The 20,655-nt window shown below is 35.7% G+C and overlaps 2 protein-coding genes across 2 annotated transcripts; both read right to left on the bottom strand.

The window, feature by feature from the left end:
* Positions 1-1,936: 1,936 nt before the first annotated feature.
* LOC141486127 (uncharacterized) lies at positions 1,937-4,782 on the bottom strand. The gene is made up of 2 exons (XM_074183849.1): positions 4,261-4,782; positions 1,937-2,854 (listed from the first exon to the last, which is right to left on the bottom strand). Exons 1-2 carry the CDS (start codon positions 4,391-4,393, stop codon positions 1,968-1,970), a joined length of 1,020 nt encoding a protein of 339 aa, XP_074039950.1. The 5' UTR covers positions 4,394-4,782; the 3' UTR covers positions 1,937-1,967.
* A 1,508-nt stretch (positions 4,783-6,290) lies between these two features.
* On the bottom strand, positions 6,291-8,185 carry LOC111510873 (uncharacterized). The gene is made up of 3 exons (XM_074183854.1): positions 7,729-8,185; positions 7,615-7,668; positions 6,291-7,484 (listed from the first exon to the last, which is right to left on the bottom strand). Exons 1-3 carry the CDS (start codon positions 7,778-7,780, stop codon positions 7,201-7,203), a joined length of 390 nt encoding a protein of 129 aa, XP_074039955.1. The 5' UTR covers positions 7,781-8,185; the 3' UTR covers positions 6,291-7,200.
* Between the last annotated feature and the right edge of the window lie 12,470 nt (positions 8,186-20,655).

Raw genomic sequence — 20,655 nt, 5'->3', positions numbered from 1 at the left:
TAAAAATTAATATTTATTGAACAGGGGAAACAGATCTGTATCCCCAGAGTTGAGTAGTAACAGTATGACAACTAGAATACAACTAACTATTACGCCACGCAGGACGTTTTTTATATGAAAAAATATCATGAAGTAAGCGTCTGGGTGAACAAAGAACAGTAAACGGCGCCTGGGATCTTTCTGGAACTGCGTAGGTGCCGGATGTTGATTCAGCTATGTTCTTGAGATGGTCACCTTGGAGATGAATGGTAGAGGTCAGCCATGGGCATATAACATGCCTACAATATACAAGCAACTATCAAAACGAATAATCAATTCTGTTTTTCAAGGCTCTTCCTCTGAATAGAAAAAAAATTCAATGTTTATTTTTTTCTTTATAATAATCAATTCGAAATATCTCCAGAGTTTTGTAAGTGGTTGTCAAACAAAGCACTTTTTCTTCATGAATGCATAAATTATTGATCATGAACGTACCTTTTAGCAGCTCCAATATAATTTGTTCGGAGGTAGATTACCTAACTATATTCGGGAAGTGCCTTGGAGATGTCAGATTCTAAGAAATTAATAAATTTTTTATGGTATATATGGTAACACTGTGGCAAGACCTGATCTCCTCCAAAAATGCAACATCGACAGCATTGAATAGTTGAAACAAAAACATAACGTTACTCCTACAAGCAATATAACTGGGAATGTAAAGATTTAAAATACTCCTTAGTCGAGTGCAGGTGAATGGAAGAGAAAGTATGATAGTTGAAATCATATGGTGCTCAAAATAAGATAAATAAATAGGGTATCCAAAGCAGTTCGATAGCTTCATAACAGGAATTTGAAAAAAACAACAATTTTCAGGCATATATACCATCAAGGTTATCTTTCAAAATTGAAAAGCCCTGTTACCCTACAATCATACTAGGGATTATTCATTTATAGTTAGTCTTTTTATATTCACGTTGAAAGAAGGGCTTGTCCAATATGCTACAAGTTCAGCATTCCTGCAAACATTGGTTTGAGCATGTTAAGGGTCTGGTACAGATCATTTGTTTTTTATCTCCATATAAACATTCATATGTCCAGGCTAGTCTGTCTACCTCCTTCTGAATCTCCTCTACAAAGAGCCTTCTATTTTGTTTAACATCCTCCGTCTGCTCTTTTGTAAGATGCAACCTTTTGCATTTGTTGCTGACACAACACAGTATAAAAAGTCGTTGGTTTTGTTACAGTTCTTTCTTCCGCACTCTCGGAATAGTATGTAATCCTTGCAAAACATGGTGGATGGTCTTGAATGAATTTTTTGAATTAGACAATGTCTGAGAGTATCAAATATGTAAAAAAACAACAACCCCCATATAAAACAACAACGCAGTTGGATATCTCTCGGTCCTTAAGGCAAGGTGCAAATTGAGACACGTATAGCACGTGTGAGGTGGCCTGACACGAGGGACACGACACGTGCGTGCCACACGTGCTGCGTGGGGATCCGCAAATTGAGGCGCAGTTGAAATCAAGACACCCCACGTATCGGTTGTGCGGTGATCTAAATATTTTAAGGTGCAGTTTGTGGGATCTCGCAACCAATCCAATATTTGAAAATGTCGGATGCAAGAACCAAACATTTATTATTGTTAAACTTGAATTCTGAATCAGAATCCGATGATGCTGAAGAAGATATTTTGTTCTCTTTCTTATTAAAAAAAAAAAATTACCAAATAAGTACATTTTATCAGAGAGAAATAGGCGTGGACAGTTTAAAATTACTACTATGATGAGTGATGCTGATTTTACCAATTACTTCCGCATGAATCGCAACCAGTTTTTTGATGTTCATGGGATGATTCAACAAGACATTGACTCAAATGGATGTAATGCTCAAAAGCCGATATCAACAGAGGAAAAACTTGCAGTTTTCTTGAGGTAAGTAATAAATATTTCTAAATTCAGGTTAAAGCTATTTATTTTATTTTTTTTTACAATCTGTTATGAGAATCAAATGTCTGTACATAGTTAGCCAAAGCGGAAATATCAGGTTGATCTTGGAGGTCTCCACCATGTGGTTGTTGGGGTAATGGGATGTGTGTCTGATCTTGCTGGTCTCGATCTTGTAGTTGTTGGGATATTTGGAAGTGTGTCTGATGGGAATCAGACCAAGCATGAGTGCTGGGAGAGCTTGCAACCGAGTAATTATACGAAGTTAACGATGAAGATGGTCGACTTTGTAGGTTCATAACGTCCTCTTCTGCTTTTGACACAGCCTGAAAAAGTTGGCCCCTCACCCTATGCTGGTATTGGGGGGGCAAATTTTTTGTTAGCTGGTACATTGAAAGGAAAAAATTGTATAGAGGGTCGTCTGAAGGATTATCCCTAGATTCCAATTTTCTCCTTTCTTCCTCCCGTTGTTTAGATCTCTCCTCTCGCTTCTGCAGAGACCTCTTCAGCAAACAATGCACATCGTCCTGCTTTCTGATTTTTTGTTTTTTGGTGTTGGCTACTGAAGTTTGCTCTAATGTACCCGTCGTTTTTGTGCTGGATTCTTCAACTTTGTCTTCTTCAACATCTGCATTGTTGGATTGTTCATGATTCGAGGAACAATGCTCCCCTTCTACATTTTCGGAGTCCAAAATTTCATTGCTTAGGGGTAGTGCCGATGAATGTTGTGAATCGTCATCGCTGTCGTTAACGTTTCCTTCACGGGGTCCAGCAGACATAAAACTTTCCAAAAACGTCATTTGCTTCTGAAACCGCCAAGGTCTAATGTTTTCAGGAGCAGCACCACTTTTAAGAGATTTCATTTGTCGCCGTCGTGCGTCTCGATAAGAATTTCTCAACTTGAGCCACATCGTTTTCGCTGCTTCACCTGAAACAAATACTTATTAAGTGCTGGTAAACCATAAGCCAAAGAAAGAAAAAAAAAAGATAATTAAAGCACAGCATAGGAATAAATAAACTGTAAATACCATATTATGACAAATAAAAATGAAGGAAGAAAATAAAAGAAAAAAAATTGTTAACTACAACACAAGGTTTTCCCAATGTCGCTCTTGTAGGTTAGTTGCTAGAGCTTTGAATTAGTAATCCAGTAGACGTAAGTTCAATCCCCACCTCGGGGGTAGGTACAACTTTTTTCTTTTATGTTCTTTCTTTATGGTAATTCACGTTAATATTACATAATACATATATAATGTACGATAATCAATTTTAATAATTTTGTTTCCTTTCAGATATTTGGCTTCTGGAGACAGCTACAAAAGTATTGCTTATAACTACCTGTTGGGAGATCGAACAGTGTCTAATATTGTCCAAGAAGTAGCTACCGCTATATGGAATAATATGCAACCAGTCTATTTAGCCGAACCCAAAACAGAAACATGGAAATCTATAGCTTTACGGTTTGAGGATAGATGGCAATTTCCACACTGCGTCGGTGCTGTCGACGGAAAACATATTGTTATTAAAAAACCAGGCAAAAGTGGATCATCATACTTTAACTATAAACATACATTCTCTATTATTTTAATGGCAACAGTGGACGCGGATTATAAATTTATCACAATAGATATTGGAGCGATGGGAAGATTTAGCGATGGAAATGTATTTGCAAGTAGTGGATTGGGCAAGAAAATGATCAAACACACTATACTACTTCCCAATCCTGAACAAATACCTACGATTGCCGAGCCTCTGCCGTATGTTTTTGTTGGAGACGAGGCTTTTCCTTTATCGGAAAATCTAATGAGACCATATCCAAGAAGGCAAGTAACTGGAAATTATCAACACCAAGTTTTCAATGCACGACTTTCTCGAGCTCGGCAAACAGTGGAATGTGCCTTCGGTATACTGTCTTCGCGGTTTCGCGTATTCCGAAGACCATTTGAAAGTAAAGTGGACACTGTGAGAGATGTAGTAAAAGCCGCTTGTGTTTTGCACAACTACTTACGACCCTCAGCCCTGGTAGAAGATGTAAATGATATCGAACAGCTGCCACAAACTCAACTGTTACATGTTCAAGGAAACAGGGCGAGAACTTCATTAGCTACATTTAGAGTCAGGGATAGTTTTACAGAATATTTTAACAATTGTGGGGCACTTCCTTGGCAACATCAATCCGTTATGCTTGGAAAGTATTGACAATATAGTGCTTATCACTTTAGGTTATGTATTTTCTATAAAAATGTAATTTTTATGTACGAATAGAAACCATTTGTGACAATAAAAATAAAAAGTACTAGTATTTAAAACTATAATGAATGTATTTTAACTTACCTTCTAAATTTAGATCTGTCGCAATATCCTGCCAAATCCGGGTTTTCAACTTTGTTTTCATGTAGTTGGCATGTTTTGTGTCGTAAAGCTCCGGGTTTTTTCTTACCGCCTCTATTATCTTCTCTTCTGACATCTTTCGATGATAAAACGACGACGATGATCTGAACGAAGGACAAAACAGACAACGGCGATGATAAAACGACGACGATGATCTGAACGAAGGATAAAACAGACAACGGCGATTCACACAAGTGGCACGTGGGATGCGAAAAACTGTGTCTCAACCACAACGTCACATGGGTGGGTGGTCACAACGTCACACGTCTAGTCACGTCACTGGTCAATTTGCGCTGATACAATGGTTTCAACAGGATACAAAAACACGTGCTGTGCTGTGTCACCTCACACGTGCTATACGTGTCTCAATTTGCGCCTTGCCTAATTGGTTCCTTTTCCTTTCAGGATTGCATACTCTTCGCTTCCTGTCTTACAGAAGGGGCAAACAAAGCCAGACAATTGAGGATTATTACTGTCGACATATAATTTTAACATGCAGTTTGGCAGACAATGTGGTAACACCTTATAAACATGGCGATGTTCTCTGCATGCAACATAAACTGCAAGATGAGTCTGTTTCACCTTCATCAATGTGCAATTTTTGGCAACTGCCACTACAACTGCCATATTTGTAGGGTTTACATATGCCATTGATCTGTTGTGAACGTACAGCTTCTGGTATATTTATTTTATGGATTTGTTTGTTTCCACGCAGATACAATAACTTTTATGTTTTTGTAACGTGCATGTAGTTGCATTGCTTTCCCTTCTGACAACTTAAAGTATTCATATCGTCGGTCCCGTGCCAAAACCGCGAAAGTGCTTTTTTCTATTTTTTCAGGAGAAGGAAAATGAAGTTTAATTCTTCACTAAAAATCACAGTTAATTCTATTTACGAATGTTTTCTGGTAAAAATATCTCAAATATATCTTATTTTCGTACCTTGCTTAAATTTTTTTTTCTCAAAGAATTTTTCCAAAAAAAAAATGCACATTCGTTGTTTTAAAATTGGAAAAAATTTAATTTTTCTTTATTTGTGTGGTAAGGCTATTAATAAAAATATACGTTGTAATTAATTTTTCAATTTATTTTGACATTAAGAACGCAAGACAAAAACAATAACAGATTCGTTCTGGTTCCTCATCTGGTTCCTCAAAATCTGGTTCCGCCAGCGCATCACGGACATCCTTGTTTGTCTTTAGAGAATTGTAAAATTCATGATATCCTTTTGTTATGGTGTTGTCCTTGCACATCGTTTGCAGATCTGCAAATTTTGGTACTGAAATTGGAAGAGTTGCTTTGTAAGCTTTCAAAAGAGTTAGAGATTTGGGGCGACCCCTTGTTTTCTTTACTACAACTTCTGTAAACTCCTCTTGATCAAAACTAGTTTTGTAAAAAATCTTGTCAGGATATTTTTTGTCATAGTGCAACCAACAAATAGTTTGTATAGGAAGTTTGTTCTTTGCAATTATGTTCTCTGACAATGTTTTATAATCATAGAAATCGTCAAAAGTCATTGTATGGACCTTGTACGGAGCTGGATTTCTACGTGAATCCCTAATAAGCTGAGCCCAACCCTCAGGAACATAGACAGAAACATTTTTTGATTTTACTTCAATTTTTTAATGAATTGAATCGCACTCCATTTCCGTGTGTCCCGGCTCAAAAAATCTATGATCAATAACTTGCAACTTGGGATGTTTCAGCAAAAGTTGCAAACACATATCCATAACTATACTGTTCTTTTGTTGACCTCCGCAACCATCTGACATCATCCGAACTGCGGTTATGTTTGGATGAGCCATTACATAATCAAAAATAATTGTACTTATTTCATTAGATCCCCTTTTTCCTTGAGTTTCATCCCATAAGTAGCAATCCACGTCTTGTGTTACTAGATCATAGACAGTGAAGTTATATACAGCTAATTTTCTCAGGTAAAAGATTTGACCTGCTGATCCTTTTGGTGTGTATAAGACTGCTTACAAATCTGAATTAAACGCCAGTATAGAAGTGTCTGCTTTAGCCAAGCTCTTGTCCTCATCTCTACATTTTCGAGCATCGTTCTTTTTGTTTATATGTTTATCATGACATTCTTTATTCAATGCCTTCTCTTCTTCTGTCATGGTGGAATAAGATAAACATTTTTTGCATTGGTCTTTTTTCGGCTTGTAAAATCCCAAATTATATTCTTTGAAGACACTTCTGTACTTTTCGTCTGACACAGGTTTTCTGTTTTCTTCCATACACTTTTGTTTGTACATACGGTGCATAATCGAAATGTTTAATGTAGCATCCAAATATTTTTTTTAAAGGATTGTCTACAATAATGCGACTCTACAGCCGGAAATGACAAAATATGGTTTCGCAAAAATAAATCGTCTGCTTCTTCCAGCTTATTGTGAGGTGGGCGTTTTCCACGTTTATCTTTTTCCAAAACACCACTGGCATTAGTTTTTTTCAAGCAGCTTCTAATAAAGGCGTCAGTAACGTTTAAAGTCGCCATAAAAAACATTCTGCACACAGATACCCGGTTGTTATTTACTGTTAACGAATAATGATTCGTGTAGTGTTTTCTGGAATTCTCAATATTTCTTGTTGTTTTTTTCTTGAGTTTCTGTTCAACGTGAGTTACAACAAACTGGCGCTGATCGTCTATATTTTGAAATGATCTGAATTCGTTGTATATTGTTTTTCTATCTTCTTCTCTTATAAGACCAGAGCACTTGTGTTTTGATTTTTCCAAACACGGAAAAGGTAACATGGGACGACTGGGATGTATCTGGTTTTTAAACCCAACGTATTCTTCTTTTAACCGTTTACAGTTTATTACATTTTTTTTCCATCCGGACACATTTCTTTTTCTTTTTTTCTTCACCTCATCTACAAAAAGTGTTGAATTACAAGTGTTTTAAAAGTATTATTTAAATTACCACTTTGATCTGGTAGGTCTGCCTCCACAAGTTCCACGACAATATTGTCATCTCGATTCAGTACTGTGATGTCCACATTACGATCATCAAGATCCGAGTCAACATCGCTTTCGTCACCTTCACTTGAAGGAAGATACTCGTCTGAAGAACCTGCTTCAAATGGGTCTTCATCGGTAGAATTATAATCTCGAGCATAATCAGCTGTTTCTGAATAAGCTTGTTCCCCGCTACCGCCTACAAGAAGAAAAATAATACTAATTTTTATACCACACGTGTTGGCGTTTTTTTTTATTCAATTGAGAGATAAAAATTATTAACTAAATTCAGATACGGGTACGAGTTTCATTATGTTCCATTAACTTACCAGGTTGAGGTTGAGCATCACCACAGGTATTCCTTTTTTCAATAACAACATTATCTAGGAAAAAAGTTAGGTTAGGAATATTTAAAGTTCAGACAAAAATATTAGCACACTTACCATCTTCTGTAATATTAGAACAAAGTTGCATTATCCTTTGTGTTCGGTTCATTTTGGTAAAACACTGCGAAATTATAATTAAACAAACAAGCAGTCACACGTTTATAAGCACGATGTTTTTGTGTCTGTTCTGAACGCGAATATATCACACTTAAATTGTTCCAAAGCCAAAACAGCGAATGTGCCACTCTTCGAAAACATTATCTTATTTCTAATATCACACTCGTGTAAGCATAAAACGGCTGATTAAAACATTCAATATTAGTGTTAGTTTTACAAATTATTAATGAATAATATCAGTACGTACCTTGGCAGTCACTGCGTTCTTACGAAAAAGTTTCCAAAACACTATCAACTAGCTCCAAAACAGAAAATCTTTCACAACAACTTAAAGAGTAACCGCACACGCCTCAAACTTAGTCTCGACACTAAAATTAAGCAGTACTTGCTGGTAGCACCGCACGAACACTGTAGTCACTCTATTTCGTATTAAAATTAATGTGGTACGATTTAGTAAAATTCAAAAAAGAAATAGCAATAGTGGTAATATGAATTTAAGACCCTGAATGTAGAGATATTTTGTTACAGAATCTGCAACAAACCTAATACCTGCAAATTCTGTAAGCAGTCCAAGACTAATGTTAAACGCCACATCTTGTCCATGCACAGAAATGAACCTGAGGATAAGGAGTACATTGCAATGACTGATGAAAACCCTAAAAAACAAGAAAAACTTTCACAAATCAGAAGATATGGTAATTTCTCTGCTTTCAAAGAAGGTGAAGATATTGTCCCTGCTAGAGTCTCTAAATATTTTGATAAACCTGATATATCTCAGTACATAGCATGTACTTGCTGCCAATAATCGTCAAAAAAGATTCATTAAGGAAACATTTACAAAAAAATTGTACGAAAAACCCTTCCAACTCGAGCAAAGGCGTGTTGTTCAAATCTAGAGCTATTTCAGAAAATATTCATAAAAGGGCCAACGAAGTTGTTAAATATTTCTTATTCCCTGCTTTTAGAGATGGTCCTGTTAAAGAGATCATACGATTTGACAACCTTTTTATTCTTTATGGTAATGAAATGGCTTGTACGTACAGATCACCGCATCATTATCTTATGAGATGAAATCGTATGATAAGAATGGCAACGGTTTTGTCAATGATTAATGCGTCATTTCGAAGACATTTTGAAGCCCCAGATGTTTGACTATATTATTGAAGTTATTAACTCCTTGGGAGATTATGATGAAAACACAGGGAGATATAATGAATCCTCTTTACCAACCGAAGTTGGTACAATAAAACTGCATGTGAGAGTTTGTTAAAACATAAGAGGAAAAAATTGTCGATTTTGCCCTCAATGGAGGATATCAAGAAATCGAACTCTTATGTAATGACAAAGAGAAATCATTACTTTGAGGCTTTGATGGAAAAGTTCAATGTAAATACTTGGAGGAACTTGGCTAATTTTACTTTGATTAACATATTGATTTTTAATCGAAGGCGACCTGGAGAGCTCGAACGAAGTCACATTTCTGATTTAGACAGCTTGGCAAGAATTGAGGAAAATACGGATACATATAAAAAATTGTCTGAAAACGACAAGATATATGAGAGGGAATATGTACGATTTGTCATCAGGGGAAAATTGGCAAGAGGAGTTCCGGTACTGTTACATAATTCAATGCATGAATGTGTTAAATTATTATTGAAATACCGAAAAGAGGCCGGAATTGATGATGAAAATTCTTACATATTTGCCTTGCCTCAGAGTAGTGTTTCAAACGAAAAACTTGTCTATAGGCCCGTGTCTGCTACATCATTGATGAGGCAGTATTCAGTGGAATGCGGAGCAACTAATTCAAAGTCACTTCGAGCTACCATACTTCGAAAACATGTTGTCACTTAGTCCACTTCACTCAAGTTGGACAATGAAGACTTACACCTTCTGCAAGGATACTTGGGTCAGCGTTAGCAAAGTTTTATTAGCCGCTCAATGTTCTCCTACTTCTGGTAATGATTCAGATGGCTGTCGCAGCACTCTTATGTCATTACCTACAGCTCCTGTCCCAGGTACTTCTGCAATATCGAGCACTTCAACTACACCGCTGTACTACTCTCCTACCCCTGGACCATCCAAAATTACCAGAATAACCACTATGGAAAATGAAAGTGGGCTTGAATGTAACTCAAGCTGTGATGGTAGTAACTTCAGTGATGATTCAAATTTAGGAAAGGCTCCAGATGGCAAACGACGAAGATTAATAGGTATAGTGATTACTGAAATCCATCGAGTTATTAGTCCACTCTTTTCATAATATTATATTCATTTTCTTCACACAAGCTAGCTATCACCATTACAGTTTATAATACAAAATAATTTTCATTAATAATACAGCTTTGTCAATAAGTTCAGAAAACTGACAAAATCGATTTTGTACTCGATTTGTTCCCAATAAAAATTTGGTGAACTTCTGTTTCATATTCACGTTTCAACATAGTATCTGAGCCTGATGTAAAAAGTTGATTGAAATACCCTAGAAACAATAATATATTCGTAATTAATAGCTCTTTTTCATTTATAGATAATAGTAACCGTACTTTCATTACAATTAGCGTGTCTTCAACCATTTAATTTTTTATTCTTTCAAATTTATATTTTATTTTTGACAATTTGTTGCAGCTCTCTCATTCATCAGAAGGGACACTGCCATCAAATTATGAGATTTTAGATGGTGTCAGTAAATGTAAAGATTTGAGGAAGCGAACTGTGCCACAGATCAAACTGTGGATCTCCAAAAATATGAAGACGAAAACTAGTATGTACAAGTGATTTCAAAATTTTACCATTGAACATTGAAATTGAAATAAGATTGTGAAGAATCTTAGAAAAGAAAAGGAAATTTACACTACGATTTATTTCTATATTCTCATTTTCTTTTTATCTTATTAATGGTTATTCAGATTACCACTTTTTATCGCTAGAGCACAGAGTAAAATAAAATTAGATTTCAAATTTCTTGATCACTGTTATGTAGTCTGTCTAAAATTCTGTTCTGTCAGGGTTAGCAATGTCAATAATTTCAAGAAGGAAGAAGTATACCCAACTAGCTGAATTGAATTCTAAAAGATCCGAATTATTGTATAACAGTCGAATAGCGTTGTTTTAGGGACTGTTTGTTTTTATCAAGCCATTTGTTGCGATAATTTTGTTTTATTAATAAATAATGTTGTATCAAATGGTTTTATAGCGGCTTTTACGATATATCATATAACGCATTATACGATAATTTCTTTTAAAATGATATAATACGTTATAAGCAAGTTTTATACAATATCAGAAATATTATTTTATAAGACCTGTATACCTATTGTATAAGAGTTCTATAATATAATATATTAGAACACTATAAAATAGTTACTTAAACATATCTTCAAAATTTTGTTAACGAAGCAAAGCAACTACTGAATGAAGGCATTGTTGTAAAAAGTTGTTATGGCAATCAAACAATAAGAGTCAAAATTCGATGTTTTATTTGTGATTATCCGACCAGAGCATTTATTGAAGGTGAGAGTAGTGATGATACACATATCACACGATACCTAATAGTTTTCTTCATTTTTTTCTAGGAATAGTAAATTTTAAAGCCAATAATGGTTGCAATAAGTGTACAATTGTGGGCGAATACTCATATTTGTCTCATACTGTATATTTTCCAAGAACTGGATGTACTTTACGTACGGATGAAGGATTTAGAAATCGTATTTATGGCAGCCATCATAAAATAGATACACCATTAGAGGAACTTCGTGTGAGAATTTCGAGAATTTCCCTGTAGGTGATTCTTTACACCTCATAGATTTAGGAATAATGAAGAGGTGTTTGATGGGCTGGAAAGATGGAAATTTTGGTAATTATTCTACAAAATGGCTCGCCAACGATAATAATCTAGTATCGTGATTTTTTATTAAATTGTAAGATGCCTACTGAAATTCATAGGGCAGTTCGCGTGTAAGATATACTTGCTCACTGGAAAGGTACAGAATATCGTACATTTTAATTGTATATTGGTATCGTAATTTCAAAGAAGGTTTTATCTAAAAAGGTTTACCAACATTTTCTTCACTTATTTTGTGCTGTTACTATATGCTCCTCAAAAGAATACAAACACTTTTTGTCTTTAGCGGAGTCATTACTAGATATCTATGTAGAAGTGTATAGAGATTTTTATGGTGGAGACTATATGATCATCATATGATGAGATTAGGAAGTTTGGGGTTCTTATGACATTCAATGTATATTTTGAAAATAGACTTTTTTTTATTAAAAATTCACTTAGAAATGGTAATTTCCCTCTAGCACAGGTGGCTAAGAGATTGGGTGAAAGGTTAGGTGTTGATAAATATGAATATAATCTAATAAATGAATATCCGATTTTAAAAGGTGTTGATTTAAATGGTAGTTCTGCAGCAATTCAGTTTTAATATTTTCTGTTAAATTCACAAAAAAATTAAGATAAATGGTTTTTGACAACAAAAAATGGAGTAGTTTGTATGCAATATGCCATCAAGAATATTACTTTGAAAATTCACGGATATCCAGTAGCAACATGAAAACTTTTTTGAAGAACCTATAAGCTCATGTTACCTCAATATATTCAAGTCAAAAGGCGATTTTAAAGATATAAAATCTTGTCATAAATGACAAAGTGTAAATTAGTTTTAATATTAGACGATAATGTTCATATTTTTGTACCGCTACTGCATTCAATTTAGGAAACATAAATAAAAGCATACAACCTTATTTTTTACATTTTTTTTTTTCATTTTTAATATTATTCATGGATCAAATAAAATCCATTTTTTTTGGTGAAACTTTGGCAACAGCAAAGTAAAAACTAATTCTAAAATAATTAAGGACAAAAGAGAACAAAAACATTTCAATTGTTACTAAAAATCTGAACTTACCAGGGAACTTATTTATGCTATTCAAGTTCATTCTCTTCTTCAGCTTCATTCTCATCATCTTCTATATCTTCATTTTGTTCCTTATTTTTCTTCTGATTACCATTGAATCATATTTTTTTGGTCTGTTCTTACCCTTTGAGGTTCTGATATTAGCTGAGGTATTTCTTCTCATGCAGTTCCTTATCACCCCTTTAAAAAAGTCTTCACATTCCTCCAATGAAAATTGTGGGTCTGCTTTATAAATAAGCTTGAAAAATAAAGCTATGAAATTTTCATAAAACTTAAATGCAAATTTCGGGTTTGATGAGACTTTCGATCCCCCAGCCCAAGAACATAACGTAAAAAAATGCCTCGTAAAGAATTTATCGACCAACATATAGCAGTGATCAACAGCTTTAGTTTTAGTGTTCTCACCACAAATTATAGATAAGGCATCTACATAGTCGGTAAAGATATCGGGGTTTTTTAAGATATCATTTAATTTTTCTATGCCCTCTTTATCATCAATTGGCTGGAAGGCTAAAACTTGCTGGTTCTTGTTACTTGTATTTCTCTCATCTTCGCTGCCGTTACTTTTACATATTGCTTTTTCTAACAATACATGAAAGCAAGCATGTTGTTTCAAGATCTTTAGTTGATTTTGGTCAAGGCGATCAAGTTTAGTGAAAATAGCATCAAACTTTTTGTCATTTTGATTTTCTAGTACTACAAAATTTTCCGATGGCACCCCATTGTTTAACTCGACAGGTGTGATCAATACATTATCATTATTTGTCATGTAGTTCTGATTATTGGCTAATTCTAGATCAGACATTTCGGACGGCACTTTGTAGTAGCAGGTCTGTACACTCGACTGCTGTACATGGTCTTCCTGCTCATTATTTGCCGAGGCCTGAAAGAAAATGAAAATCATCAATTAAAAACCAAGTAACTTTATTTATTTATTAGCGTACTTTAATTTTGTTTGAATCATCCATGCTTTATTACTAGGAACAACTAAAGTACATACATCCTGTCTAATAAAAATATTTGGTACCAATTTGCTCAATTCAAAAATGCAAGTGACAATTTTCATTCAAAAGGACGGCGTACGAGTCATTTCCTCCAAATTCAATATGGCCACATGTCTTCTAGGCAATATTTTCAAATAACTTCAAGTTTTTTACAATATTTCCACCTGATGCCACTATATTGCAGCCATGCTACCATTTTGAATAAAAATAGGCATTTGTGTTATATCATTCAAACAAGAATTCCATATTCTTGAAACAATATACAGAGTTCTGTTCAAAATTCTTGAAAGAATAAATTACTATGGAATATCACCATCACTAAAATTCGAATTCCAATCTATTTCGCCTATCGGATAGCATGAGGCCGGATTTTGAAAATAACATTTCACAAGTCACAGAGGTAGCAAAGGTTACACATTTTTCTTTGATTAGATCGGAAAGATTGGGAAAGTTGTATGCATTCTTTCTCCACCACTCCAAGGATTGAGAGTAGAAGTAAGCCCAGTTGACAGCAAATCGGGGGCGTGCTTATTAATTTTTGAGATGGTTAAGAATGAAAGAAAAATTCTTAGTACAATTAGTTAAAATATTCATACACATTTTTTATTTATTTCATTAAAACTTTGCAATATCGTAATTTACTTAATCGTTGTAGTCATTAGGTGGGCCTTATGAAAACGGAGTAATAATCGTGGTAATTATATATATATATATATATATATATATATATATATATATATATATATATATATATATATATATATATATATATATATATATATATATATATATAATTTTTTTTCACTATTGGGTTGCAGCAATTGATAAGTGAACTCTTTATAACTATTCTCAAGGCTTTCGAGTAACTTAAACTCATCGTCAGGGGTACTAGAAAATACAAAATAAAAATTTTTGATAATAAAATATAATATAAATGTAAATGTACAAATTTTCGTCTAATCTTCAACCTCAGATTCGTCACTGTTGCTACCGCTATCATCAAAGTGAATTATGATTGGTTCAATATTGTGTTCAATACGGTTGTCTACGTCCCACATTTTTTGCTCCTCTTTTAAAACATGCTGCATGCATTTCTTCCAGTCTTCTGCAGAAACAGTTCGAATAGCTTCTTGTAGGTGATGTTGCACGTCCACTAATTTAAATGTTCTGTTTTCTCGTGGGTTTAATTCGCAGTGGTATGGTGGTAACCTTAAAACTGTAATTCCACGACTTAACGCCATTTCATCCACTGCGAATTTTTTATATTTGTCTGTGTGTAATTTTGTTAGCTGAAGTAGTTCTGCCTTTAAACTATCTTTGTTATATTGGATGTTCTTATTAATTAACCATTCTTGAATTGCTGCTTTTTTCCATGATTGTATCGGTAATGGTTCTAAATGTCGACTATGGTATGGGGCATTGTCCATGACGATGACAGACCCAGGTTCCACAAGTTGAATGATGCCTTCAAACCATTTTTCAAACACCTCCGCATTCATTTCTTCATGATAGTCGCCTGTTTTCTTAGATTCAAATATTAATTCACCATTTGGTAAACATCCACTGTCGTTTCCTATATGCGTAACTATCAGACGACTACCTTTTCCAGATGGCTGTTTCAACCCAACTGACAAACCTCCAATAAAGGCTTGTCGTGCACTTGTTATATTACCATCCTGCCATACTTTTTTGACCGAATGTGCTTGGTTAACCCATGTCTCGTCCATGAAGTACAATTTTTTTTTGAGCTTCCGAAATTCGGTCAATTTTTCTTAGATAGTTTCTTCTCCATGCTATTATTTCTTGACGTTCAATGAGAATGCTTTTCCTGTCAACTTTTCCGTACGTAAATTTCATTTCGTGTACAAGTTTCGTTAAAGTTTCTTTCCCCATTTTTGGGACCAATTCATGATCGCTAAGTGCCTCCAGAACTGTTTGTAGTGTGGGCAGCTCATTTCTGAAAAAGAAACTGTGAATAGTTCTGCGTATACTGGTTTTGGCTTCTTCATCAACTGTGATTTTTTTTCATCCGCTACTAGTTTTTGGCGTTTGTACGTCCCCATGAATTTCTGATTCTCTTAGTATTTTGTAAATCGATGATTTTGGTACACCGGTATAATCAGAGCACATATCAACTAATTTATCTTTTGTAATTGTGGAACTTAATGATGTAGAAATGCCCGGTTGGTTATTCGGAGGTACACACGTAGAATTACAGCACATATGCACAAAGTCATCTTTTGGTGGCTGATGATCTCTTTCAAGACAGTGAAATATTCGCAGTACAATTTGTTTTTCTCTTACTGACCGAGACTCCGACCGTTTTACCTTTTTCGACGTGGAAGGCCCGACCATGTCTCCCATTTTTTGAGTAGTTTGAGAACGGTGTAGAAATATAATTATGTAACGCTTAAACACTTATTAGCACTATTATTTTCACCAATTGTTATCACAACACGTCGATTGCTGACTAACTTAACTGTAAAACGTATAATTTATAAACCAATGATACGCTCATGGCTGCAAGTACATTAGTGAGGACTGCAACGATGAGATGGAAGTTACGGTGAAGTGACAAAGACAGAAATATCGTTGCGTACAGCGTTGCCACTAGTTGTAATAAATATCTAACACTATACAGAAAATAATGAATTTTAACTGATCAGTAATCAGGAAATGTATAAGTATTACTCATTACAAGCTCATTACTGATTTTTGTCATAAATAATACCTTTTAATCGTACTAGTATTGTGTATTATCTATAATTTGCTACAACCTACAACTCTACTGCTTACTATATTTTGATTCTGCTATAAACTGGTAACGTAAAATTTAGATGTCAACGCGCTTTACTCTCAATCATTATTGGTTTTACTATATAACCTACAACGCGACGGCGATACGAATGACGTAAAGTTTCGCTATGAAGTATTCGAGTATTCATCGCGGTATTTTCCAGTCGCAATCGCGACTGGAATACTCTTATTTGTCTCGTGAAATCGCGAAGCGCATTTGGATTTTTTGAAATAGTTGCGTGCAATAAACCGATTATATGATAATTTATAGCAGGCAATTTTTTATCGTAATGAGCCTTTAAAATATCCAAAGCCTCAGTATAATTGTCATCAGAAATATTTAATTCACAGATAAGCGAAAGGGGTTCGTCTTTCAGAAAGGATTTCAAATACACAAATTTCTGAGAGTCCGCCAGCATTCCATCATTTTATACGCTAGCTGTAAATAAATCAATGAATGTACGCCATTCTCCATAGTTTCCGCTGAAACATAGAATATTCACACTTGGGAGTTTAACCTTAAGACTTTGTTGAATTGTTCCTGAGTTTTGTTGAATACTGTCTGATTGAAATCGTCAGATTTCAGATTTTCAGAGATATTATAAAAGAGTTGAAATCCTGATATGTCATCAAAGACAACAGATCTCTTATTTTTCAAGTTATTTTGTAGTAGTTCAGATAACTCCAGTTGCGTATACGGACGTAATAAAAATATTGTCTGCAGAAAATTTTCAGAATTATTTACAAAATTCGCAGCAAAACCACCAGGAATTTTTCTTATGTATATCAAATGGGGCATTATTAAAAAAAATAGTGAGAAGACTTGGAAAAGATGAGGATGCAATTGCTTATTTTGAATTCTTATTATACTCTGAAGAACGCAAGAAAGATATATAACTGCCACCGGAATATCGCACGTTGTTTTCTTAATCCATAATGAAACAATTAGTATAACGGCTAGTCTCCATTTATCATTTTTTCATTTATGATTGCTGATATCAACTTCGCAAAAATGAATATCACCTATCTCTTGTACAGGGATCCATACGATGCGGAAAGCTGCCTCGCCATCTCGGGCAAGCGGAAGTTGATATATATTGTTGATATGTTGATCAATATTTTCCCCTACATTTACATTGAGATGAGCTTCTTCTCAGGAAAGCGAAATATGATTACTTTTCCCGTTATTGATATTGTATTGATTGTCTTGTCTGCCCTCCATTTGTATACTGAAAGTTTCGTTGAAATGTTAAATTTTGAATTTTATTGAATGTACGATTATTCGATATAACTACCAGCACATTTCTACGTAAAACTCAACAACCTTAATGTCAAAAATTTCATATGTGAGTTCTGAGTTATGTTATTTGTCAAAAATATTTCGAAATAGCAACAGTCTGCATAGCTTTATTGAAAGAGCTGAATTGAAATTAGTACTTTGACATGGAGAGGTTGAAAACTAAGATTGACAAAAGTCGAATTGTATATTGTATTAGAAAGCAACTTACGTATTACAAATAATTAAAGCGATCAATGTGACTATTTTTGTATATCATGCTTGAACCGGTGCTTTGTCATGTGATCCATCCTAGTGAAACCTCTGCCACATTTGTCACAAAGGTAAGGTTTGACTTCCGTGTGGTTGAACATCTGCCGCTTTAAGTCGACTTTATAATGGTATTGTTTAATACAAAACTCACATTTGTATGGTTTGTCTGAATTATTCCGTCGGGAATGCTGTTTTAATAATTCGTCAGTAACAAACTTTTCGCCACATATCCCACATTTGAACGGTCTGTACTCGCCATGAATTATATTCATATGCTGTCGGAGATAACTAGCTTTCGTGAAAATTTTGTCGCACGATTGGCATTTATAATCACTAGTTTCAACTTCGAAGAAAGCAATATAGCCTTATCACCTGTCTCTTTTACTGGGTTCCATACAACACGGAAAGCTGTCTGCCATCCCGGACAAGCAAAGGTTGATATTTATCAATATTTTCCCCGACATTAACACTGTGCTGAGCTTCTTCTCGGACATGCGAAAGATGGTTCGCATGTCCGAGTTCGCATCAATATTTTCCCCGTTAATAATATTGTATTGCTAGTCGTGTCTGGCACCAATTTGTGTACCGAAAGTTTCGTTGAAATGATAAACTCTCAATTTCTAAGATTGAATTCTTTTAAATTCACAATTATTCGATATAACAATGATCACTAGTTTGAGTCGTACAATGATTTCTTTCATTGAATGAATGAATGAATACGTTTATTATGTCTCTTTAGGTGTGTTACATGTTTTTATAAATTTACAATTTTCATGTGCCCTGCTTTACGCTCATGCCTCTTCAGGGGCTGTGTTGTTTGGTGTTTATATAAATATAATAAAGAAAAATTAGGGTTAGTGTTTGTGTTTGATTTTGTGGTGTCCTGTGTCCCGGTTTGTCCGTTGGCCTTCTTTCCTTTGTGTGTAGGTCTTCTTGGTTGTTTGTCGGGTTTCGTCGCTGGTTCCGGTGTTTTTGGTCGGGTCTTCCTTGGTTGTGGTTTGGTCTTTATCTGATTGCCAGCGGGAACTCGTCTAGGATGTCTTGGAATCCCTCCGGTATATCCTACAGGGCTCCCAGTAGTCTGGCTGGGGGAAATGAGAGTTTCTTCCTTGGTATCCTCCTCGCGCCCCCCGCGGGGTCTCCAGGGTGTGGTCAGTGTTTACTTGGCTGCAATGTTGTTGCTGTTTATAGTTCTTTCGGTGTATTTTTTTCGGAGTTCCTGTAATCTAATGTTTATTGGGGTTAGTTGTGTTGTTTGGTATAGTTCATTGGAGGGGAATCGGCAGTGTAGGTATGTTTCTTTCTGTGGCTTGTAGTCGGTTTGTCAGTCATGTTGGTATTGTGCTGTAAATTATTGCTTTATAGTCCATTATCGGTCGTATGTATGTTTTGTATGTGTGCATTAGTGTTTGGCTGTTGCATCTCCCGAGTTTTCCCCTCAGGGCTTTCAGGAGGTTTCCTTTTTTCCTGACTCTGTCCAGGGTTTCTCTGATGTTGGGTCTCGTGAAGGTCACGCCTAGGTAGGTCACCGAGTATTAGAGTTGGAGGTTTTCTCCTAGAAGCCTGAGGTTCAAGTTATCGGGGTTGAGTCGGGATCGGTTAGTTGTGTTTGGGTGTCGGAAGAGGATTGTTTGAGTTTTTGTCGGGTTGATCTGGATGCGCCATTTGTTGCACCATTGTGTGAAATGATCATGTTTTGTGTCTGTAGTTTTTGGGTGTTGGATGCGGAGGAGTATAGGATGGTATCGTCGTCGTATTGGAGGATTTTTTGGGTTGTGGGGGTGTCGTGGATGAGAATTAGGAATAGGATGGGAGCTAGTATGGAGCCCTGGTGGACTCCAGCTTTGGGTGTGAATGGGTTGCGTGAGTTTCCAGATCAGGCCTGCGTGCCAGACCTTATCGAAAGCCTTTTGTATATCGAGTGGCACAGCTAACATGCCGAACGAGGCGTTTATGTTTTGTGTGATGCGTGTTTGTAGCTCTATGAGAGCGTTTTGTGTTGAGTGTTCGGCCCTGAAGCCGTGTTGGTGTGGTGGTATGATGTTGTGTTCTTGTAAGTAGTCGGTGAGTCTGTCGGTTAGTAATCTTTCAAGTAGTTTGCCTAGGCAATTGAGGAGGCTGATTGGTCGGTAGGATTCGGGGTTGGTAGGGTCTTTGTGAGGTTTGGGGATCATTGTGGTGTTGGCCTGTTTTCAGGCCTTGAGGAAGTACGCTAGGGTTATGCATGAGTTCAGGATATCGCTAAGGTATGGTAGGATGGTGTCTGGTAGGTTTCTTAGAGTTCTGCGGTTTATTGCATCCGGTCCTGGGGCTGTGTTTTTTCCGCGTTGGATGGCCTTGAGGATGTCGTCCTCGCTGATAGGGGGCAGTGTGGGTGAATCGGGATTGGTCGTGGGTGTCTGCCTAGGTGTGTGGTGATTTGTTGGTGTATGTTGTTCATGTGTTCGTTGTCGAAGTGTTCATTGGTAGGAACATTGTACGTCGTTCTAAGTGTTTTTTCGGAAGGCTTCAGCTTTTTCTGTTGGGTTGGAGATGGCGTTGTCTTCGATCATTAGGTGTTTAATGTAGTGTATTATCATCCAGAAAGTGGATGATT

Source organism: Leptinotarsa decemlineata, unplaced genomic scaffold, assembly GCF_025532065.1.
Source record: "Leptinotarsa decemlineata unplaced genomic scaffold, Ldec_3_MD MMD2_tig00026347_RagTag_RagTag, whole genome shotgun sequence".
Classification (NCBI taxonomy): Eukaryota; Metazoa; Arthropoda; class Insecta; order Coleoptera; family Chrysomelidae; genus Leptinotarsa; species Leptinotarsa decemlineata.
Note: the sequence above shows the minus strand (reverse complement) of the source record. Positions and strands in the feature narration are given on the sequence as shown.

Excerpts from the sequence above, each read along its gene's own strand:
- LOC141486127 (XM_074183849.1), bottom strand. The coding sequence starts at position 4,393 with ATGTCAGAAGAGAAGATAATAGAGGCGGTAAGAAAAAACCCGGAGCTT. Across the intron at positions 2,855-4,260 it reads GACAGATCTAAATTTAGAAG|GTGAAGCAGCGAAAACGATG; the intron begins GTAAGTTAAAAT and ends TATTTGTTTCAG.
- LOC111510873 (XM_074183854.1), bottom strand. The coding sequence starts at position 7,780 with ATGAACCGAACACAAAGGATAATGCAACTTTGTTCTAATATTACAGAA. Across the intron at positions 7,669-7,728 it reads TTCTAATATTACAGAAGATG|ATAATGTTGTTATTGAAAAA; the intron begins GTAAGTGTGCTA and ends CTTTTTTCCTAG. Across the intron at positions 7,485-7,614 it reads TGATGCTCAACCTCAACCTG|GCGGTAGCGGGGAACAAGCT; the intron begins GTAAGTTAATGG and ends TTCTTCTTGTAG.